At 40.8% G+C, this 8,221-nt stretch overlaps 1 protein-coding gene across 1 annotated transcript; it reads left to right on the top strand.

Moving 5' to 3' along the window:
• Positions 1 to 335: 335 nt before the first annotated feature.
• On the top strand, positions 336 to 6,867 carry RAB39B (RAB39B, member RAS oncogene family). Its single transcript, XM_008508588.2, has 2 exons — positions 336 to 798; positions 3,808 to 6,867. Exons 1-2 carry the CDS (start codon positions 584 to 586, stop codon positions 4,232 to 4,234), a joined length of 642 nt encoding a protein of 213 aa, XP_008506810.1. The 5' UTR covers positions 336 to 583; the 3' UTR covers positions 4,235 to 6,867.
• The last annotated feature ends 1,354 nt before the right edge of the window (positions 6,868 to 8,221 follow it).

Genomic DNA, 8,221 nt, shown 5'->3' with positions numbered 1-8,221 from the left:
TTGATCCAATGTTTGTAAAATCAAACAGCAATAAATGTATATAAACACAGGTGGAAGAATATAACACCAAGCTATTAATGTCTTAGGGAGGGAGGGAGGTAGAGAATTATAGACTTTCCTTTTTGTGTACATTTTTGTATTGTTTCGCTAGTTTTAATGAAAAGGTATTTCTTTCGCAATTCGAAAGACAGAGAAAATTTTTACTTAAGAAGAGGGTGTGGGTGGAGGAATTAGCAATGAAGGGAATGCGCTGTTTTCGTGGCCGTTTTTCTGTGCGCTCCTCTTACAGACAGTGCGGCGGCCCCAGGCGTCGCGTCTACTCGGGCGATTACAGTAACCCGGTTGTCAGTGATGAGTCAGAGTGCGTGGTGCTGATGCTGCTGCCATTTCATCACCTCTGCGAGCGCAGCATCCATCCCTGCGCTCTCGCTGCGCCTGGGCCTACCTCGCCTCGGGCTCCCCGGCCAGCGATGCGCTCGTGGCCCATCTAAATCCGGACCGAGCCGCGCTCTCCAAGGCCTCGGCGGAGCGCCCCCTCTTGCCGCCCACGGCCCAGGCCAAGGAGACCTGCCGAGCCCCGGCCATGGAGGCCATCTGGCTGTACCAGTTCCGGCTCATTGTCATCGGGGATTCCACAGTGGGCAAGTCCTGTCTGATCCGCCGCTTCACCGAGGGCCGCTTTGCCCAGGTTTCGGACCCCACCGTAGGGGTGGATTTTTTCTCCCGGCTGGTGGAGATCGAGCCAGGAAAACGCATCAAGCTCCAGATCTGGGATACTGCGGGTCAAGAGAGGTTCAGGTGGGAGCGCAGCCGGGTCTTCGAGCAGTGGGAGGGTCTTCGGGGCTTGCACAGTCCCTGGGGAAAAGAGACTTCCTGGTCCTGATCGCGGCCAGTAGGGACGATAGCGAGGGTCTGGGGGTTTCTGCTCAAGTCCATCTTAAGCTAGCTGGGAATTCAGTGCAGGGAAAGAAGCACCCTGGCAGGGAAGGCCAGTCAGTAATACGTATTGCTTGCACCACTACTCCACCAACCTGCCCCTTGGTGGCTAATAAACTTGCTGGAATTGATCACTGTAATTCATCAGTCTCAGTCCCTATGCTACATACTTTCAAAAATGTTCCCAGGTCATCCTAACATCACTGACAGATGTAGATAGGTGATATAGAGATAGAGATAGATTCAGATATAGATCTATTATGTCATATATATATATATATATATATATATATATATATATATATGAAATAGATACTGATGATTGATTCCTTCTTGCAACCAGCACACATTCAGTGATCAGCCACTACATGCCAGACACTGGGCTTGTTTCTGGGGAAACAGCCTGAGGAAACTCATACAAGGGGATGCCATGTAAACAAAACAGACACAGGCCCTTCCCTCTTTGAACTTCTGTGCTAGCATAGTAGGGGGGCATAGATAATCAGCGATTACACAAAAGAGTGTCTTGTTCATATTTGTATGCCCACTCCCTACTATAATGCTTAGCACATAATGAGTAATCAATGAACAGGTTTAATTTACTCTTACAGCCCTTTGCTTTTCCTTTGTAGTATGTATCATTCGTAATTATATGTATGAACATAGAGGAGGGTAGGCTGCCTGGAGAAGATGAAGCCTGATGAGTATGACTACCTAAGCAAAGACAGGAAAAGCCCAGGGAGGGGAAACACCATATATAAAGACAGAAGTGAGAGAGAGCAGTGTACACACAAAACTTTGAGAAAGCAATTTGAGCTAAAGTCATGGGGTACAGCAGGAACTAGATCAAAATGACTCATTAGCCCATATTTATGATTTCTTTTTTTATCTAGTGAATACTAATTGAGCATAGAAGATACTGGTTAGGTAGTTGAAGAGTAGGGAGAAGAGATAATTACAAACTTAAGTTGTCTCCAACTCCCCACTTTCACAAACAACACTGTGACAAATATGCTTGTACAGGTTCACTCTGAACTTGTGATTGCATTTCTCATATGTTTATTGGAATTTCTGTATGAACAGCCTTTTCATATCCAATGCTTATTATTAATTGGGTGGTATTGATTTGTAAAAGTTCTTTATACATTAACAATATTAATTCTTTTCTGTCATGTATGTTGTAAAATATTTTCCAAGTTTGCCATTTGTCTTTTAACTTTAAGAAAAATTTTTAATGTACAGAAAATCTTAATTTTCATGTAGCTTTATGTTGTGCTTAGAAAGGGCTTGGTTGCTTTCTAAATACTCGCAAACCATTAATGTAATAATGTATTTTAGAGTTCTGACAGGGATCTACAGCTTGTTTATTGATTTCTTGAACCAAGCTGTTTGTGAATCAAAACCTCTGTTTGTTCATGTTGAATTTTCTGGTATACCTACCGTTCTCCATGAATCTTCAAACATAAGAGAATCAGAAATGTTTTCAGTCTCCAGGGCTTATTTGCCTGGTCCTGGAGACTTGAACTCATTTGTAAGGTTTGCTCTTATCATCATATAGCTTGGACTTTACTTCTCTGGACAATGTTTGTTCTGTTATCATTGGGCTATTTGCCCTAAGCCTTAAGCTATTGAGTCCCTCATTGTTTATCTTCTTCATCCAAGGAGACAGAAAACCTAAAACTAGACATAGATCAAAAAGCACAGTAGTCCTGCTGACCCAGTGGTGTAGTGGTTAAGTTCGAGCACTCTGCTTCAGCAGCCCAGGGTTCACAGGTTCAGATCCCAGGTGTGGACCTACACACCTGCTCATCAAGCCATGCTGTGGTTGCATCCCACATACAAAGTGGAGGAAGAGTGGCACAGATGTTGGCTCAGGGACAATCTTCCTCACCAAAAAAAAAACAAAAACCAAACAAACAAAGAAACAAAGCATAGCAGTCTAAAACAAGTGATTGTAGAAGCAAATAGTTGTACATTCTAATACACTCTAAGCAAAGTACCATAATGTATACTGATAATGAAGCTCCTCAAATCAAGAAGTTAAAATACATGAGGTTTCTTCTGCTAAAGACATACAGCAAATGTATAATTGGTTTTAGAAGTATTCTAATTACAACCCTTTAAATAAATCGTGTCATTTCAAAGGGAAACTTTGGCTACTTAGGCAGTTTTCCTGGGGGCTCCTGAGTCAGCCTCTCTGAAATGTGTCAGGAAGTAGGGCTGACAGGCACTGTACTCAAGGCCTTTGCGATCATCCTTCTTTCTCCCATTCCCACAGAAGAGATAGAAGACCCCTGTTGGATTATAATAATAATAATAATAATAATAATAATAATAGAAAGACAAACATGGTAATGATAAATGGAGTATATTGCAATATACCTATATACTTATAAGCATTTTCTGTCAACTATCATAAATTCATTTTTATTTTTTTAAAGATCTCATTTCAACTACTAGAATTTGTGATGAGCTCTCCTGGCCACATAACATTTTAACATCTATTATTTCATTTTGCCTCATGATAACCTGTGCCTTGGGTGTCCCATTTTGCAGAAGAGGAAGTCTCATTCAGTTATCCAGATGAGGGGTGGGAGAGTTAGCTTTGGTTCTACCTGAATCAAAGGAAAAATGCTTGTAAGTTCATGAGCATTCATTTCTAGAAGATGCCATCTCCAAGTTTTGCCCAATTGAAAATTCATATATTGTTATTATTATGGAATGACATTTGTATTCCTTTGTTGGAAAAAAAAAGGGTCGTTTTTACTAAAGGACTGTGTCAGTAACCAGAGACACTAGAATACACTGAGTTCATTGAAGTGCAGGAGTTTGGGCATGGCCTTTATTCTTTACTTCTTTCTTGTGTTTTAGATCCATCACTCGCGCCTACTACAGGAACTCAGTAGGTGGTCTTCTCTTATTTGACATTACCAACCGCAGGTCCTTCCAGAATGTCCATGAGTGGTTAGAAGAGACCAAAGTACACGTTCAGCCCTACCAAATTGTATTTGTTCTGGTGGGTCACAAGTGTGACCTGGATACACAGAGGCAAGTGACTCGCCACGAGGCAGAGAAACTGGCTGCTGCATACGGCATGAAGTACATTGAAACGTCAGCCCGAGATGCCATTAATGTGGAGAAAGCCTTCACAGACCTGACGAGAGACATATATGAGCTGGTTAAAAGGGGGGATATTACAATCCAGGAGGGCTGGGAAGGGGTGAAGAGTGGATTTGTACCAAACGTGGTTCACTCTTCAGAAGAGGTTGTCAAATCAGAGAGGAGATGTTTGTGCTAGTCAGCCCTTTTATTTCCAAAACATGCTCTCCCACTTGAACTTAAAAGTGATCAAAATGAATAGAATCCTTGTGTGACTGAAGAGAACTCAACATCCATTTTGAATACCAAGTGAGCCTCCTTCCCAAGGGGCACTCTGACAGGCCATGGGTGGATGGATGGGGGAGCCTGGGTGCTGTGACTGAGGAACTAAATTACTGACGTGGGCCAGGCACTGTCTTGTGACACATGCTGGGCAGTAGCTGCTCTGCGTGCCCTTTGTGGACCACATGTCAAGGGGCTGAGATTTGAGGAGTTAGACCCCAGAAAATATACCTGCAGACAGGACAACTATTTCTTGGTATTTCAGCTCATTCATAGGTCACAAACATAAAGAAATACGTAGAGGGGAATAAAGTATCACATTGGGAACAATTAGCAAAAGCAAAAAAGACTATGATATCAACTTAATCAGTGAGAATATCCTACACCAAATCTGTGCTGGGCTTTATTAAAAGGTACCAGTTAGCTTCTAAACAGCCCATCTGTAAAATGAGGGACGTGGACCAGCTATTTACTAAGACCCTTTCAAGGCCTGGCGTTCTACTAAAAATGATGTGAATATGAAAAGGGAGGCTATTTACACACTGTTTATCACATTTGTATTCCCTTGTGATTGTATAACCAGCTGTGTGAAAGAAATTGTCCCATGCAAATTACCATGTAAGTAGGAGAGAGAAACACTGGAACCCAAACACCATATCCTCTTTCCCCTCTGACCATGCCTGGGGTTTCACTGCATTGGTGACTGCCATCTAGAAGTAAACAACCTGTGATCTCTTCAGGTATCTGAAGGCAACAACCCAGGGATTGCCTCTGGTGGCAATCTATATGTGAACCTGATGCAGTCTATATAGAAACTGAAATATAATAATGTAAACCTAAAATTGACACAATGTTATAAGCCAATATGACCCCAACAAAATATTTTTTTTGAAAAAAGAGCCCTGAGGCAAACACTTGCTCATCAGTCCTCTACTGAGTATCTGTTCAACAGTCACTTGAGTTGCTGATTTGATCATTGGAACAGGCCTGTTAGGTCTTCCCCATTTTACAAAAGAATAAACTAAGAGGCAGAAGACTCACTTGGCCAAGGTAAAGGTCTCCTGACTCCTAGTTCTTGTTTCACTGCATCATCCTGCTGTCAAATGAATGAACTGTTATTAATTTGTTTACTTTGGAAGAGATATAACTGTAAATAAATGTTCTCTACATGTTAGGGTATGTTTCTTTATTGATTACAACTCAGCTATAATCCTGAGAGAACCTGGGGATGAATCAAAAGTAAAGCCCTTTCAGGTATTATTGACAAGAGGGCTTGACACAAGTGAATAATTGCACAACTGAGAATACATTAGAACTGTGCAGGCTATAAGTGTTCTTATCACTGAAACATACTGGACATATTATTGAAAGGAACCAAATACAGCTGGGGAGTCGGAAGGGGAAAAATACTCACCTCACAATAACCTTGGCCACCTGTTTGCCATATACCTACACTGGGCTCCTATCTACCCTAAAGAGTCAGCTCTTAATTCTCAGGTGAACAGACAGCTAACTGCATCATAAAATTGGAATGGTTGGCTTGAGGTTCCATTACCTTCTTGAAGAGAGGTGATGCTTTAAATTATTTTTTGGATTGTAGCCAGTTCAGCTAGGCAAAAGCCATACTTTTCACAGTAAGAAAACAAGTCTGATTAGAGTCAGATATCTCATATCCATTGTAATAGGAAAGCCTGAGAATGGTAAATTGCTTTGAGATATAGTATTGAACTTCAGTATGAATGTGACTGAATCTGAAACTTTGGGAATTTACTTCAGCCAGAATAAAGAAGCCAAATAATGAAAATTATGAAAACAAACCACCTTGGACCAACCTGCAGCATCAACTACAAGTGAACAAATCATCATCTCTATATTCGTTTAATATGACCTGGCTTGGGTGGACTAATTAAGTTGCCAGATTTGTGGTTGTAGAAGGCAAATAAACAATAATAAATTGGGTTAACACAAAGTTTCATCAACTACTATACTTAGTTATGTTTAGAAGATTCTGAAAGCAAGATTATCCAGTGGATAAACAAGAGTTGACTGGATTCTGTCAGTTCAAAAAAAGGATAGAAATGAAACTTCTCTGTGGTTTTCTTGACTAAAATACGTTATATGTATACTTTTCCCATTCCTTCCATTTGTTTAGGCAGGTTTAAAAATACCCAGCATAGATCCAGCAGGGGCGGCTGAGCTTAATTGCTTAAACAAATTCTAGAAACATTAAAAGTCATTTTAGTAGAATTCAGTGCTGTTGTCACTGCACTTAAGTGGGTTTTAGAAAATAAGTGTGAAAAAACGAGGTGTTAATACAATACTAAGGATAAAGCTTTAGAAGCTATTTTACTACATAGGTAAAGAAAAGATAAACTAACTTGTAACTAAGACCACAACTGCATGTTGGATTAGATTGTCTCATATTCCAGAATAAAATGTACTGTATACTTTTCCTATGTTGTGCACTGTAACGAAATGTGAAAAAATGTTTTCTTTAGCTGTATGTGAATGAAAATTTGCTTGTATTTAGTAAAATGGTTGATTATGTGACTGTGAGATTCCAAGTGTGTATTATAGCTATTTCCAGAGTCTGTCACTACAGTGTAACAACCACTACCAAGGATGTCAATTAGGTATGACATATACTATGCACAATATTATTCACCAGTATCTCAAAGCCAGAAAGAGAATATGACTTTTGAAAGTTATGTGATCATCATGTTGAAAGTCATAGAGACCTCACTACTGCCTGGGAATCCCATGCCACTTTGGAAAAATTGGTCTGTCAAGCCTAAATCTGAATCATTGTAATTTTTAGTCAAGGATCCTAATTCTTTTTTTTTTTTAAAAGATTTTATTTTTTTCCTTTTTCTCCCCAAAGCCCCCTGGTACATAGTTGTATACTCTTCGTTGTGGGTTCTTCTAGTTGTGGCATGTGGGACGCTGCCTCAGCGTGGTTTGATGAGCAGTGCCATGTCCGCGCCCAGGATTCGAACCAACAAAACACTGGGCCGCCTGCAGCAGAGCGCGCGAACTAAACCACTCAGCCATGGGGCCAGCCCCATCAAGGATCCTAATTCTGATGCCAGGTAGCTGATTATAGCTCTTGTCTTCCCTGGAAAGTCTTCTTTTCTCCAGGATAACTTGCCTCAGCTTTTTCAAGTCATACTATGGTGTGCTTTTTGTATCAGGATCACTTAGAGTGTGGGGCCCAGATTGGAACATAATAGCTCAGGACATTGCCTAGGGTTTATAGTACATATTTAGGGGAGGGCAAAAAAGGGAAAGATGTTTGATTCTGAGTCTAGGCATAGGTAGGCTGAGTTCTGTACAGCTTGATCACTTGTATAATCATGAGTGAGTGAGAGAGGGAGGAAGAAAGGGAAAAACCAACAATGCAACAGCATTGAATATAGTTTATCACCCCATTCTCCTTAAAACACTCCCCAGGGCTTGATCATCTTTTCTTCAGTTATATTAATTGCCTTGGCAACCTCATTCAGTCCCCTAGCTGTAAATACCATCTATAAACCAAAGAATCTTGAATTTATGTCTCCAGCTTGTCTCTTTCCTATGGACTCTAGACCTTTATGACCAACTGCCTACCTGACATCTCCATTTGAATGTCTATTAGGCATCAGAAATTTAACATGTCCCAAACCAAGCTCCTAATCTTCCTCCCCAAATGTGTTCCTCCCTTAGCCTTCCCCTCCTCAGTAAATGGCAATTTTGTCCTTCCATGTACTCTTGCCAAAAACCTTGGAGTCATCCTTGACTCCTCTCTTTTATAGTCCACATTCAATGTATGTGAAAGTTATGCTGGCTCTACCTTAAAAGTATAACCAGAATTTGACAGCTTTTCACCATTTTCACTGCTAACATGCATCTTAGCAACTATCATTTG

This window comes from Equus przewalskii, chromosome X (genome assembly GCF_037783145.1).
Source record: "Equus przewalskii isolate Varuska chromosome X, EquPr2, whole genome shotgun sequence".
In the NCBI taxonomy this organism is placed as follows: domain Eukaryota; kingdom Metazoa; phylum Chordata; class Mammalia; order Perissodactyla; family Equidae; genus Equus; species Equus przewalskii.
Note: the sequence above shows the minus strand (reverse complement) of the source record. Positions and strands in the feature narration are given on the sequence as shown.

Bases quoted from the DNA above. Each gene is read 5' to 3' on its own strand.
- RAB39B (XM_008508588.2), top strand. From the start codon at position 584: ATGGAGGCCATCTGGCTGTACCAGTTCCGGCTCATTGTCATCGGGGAT. The intron at 799-3,807 runs GTGGGAGCGCAG...CTTGTGTTTTAG, and splicing joins GCGGGTCAAGAGAGGTTCAG to ATCCATCACTCGCGCCTACT.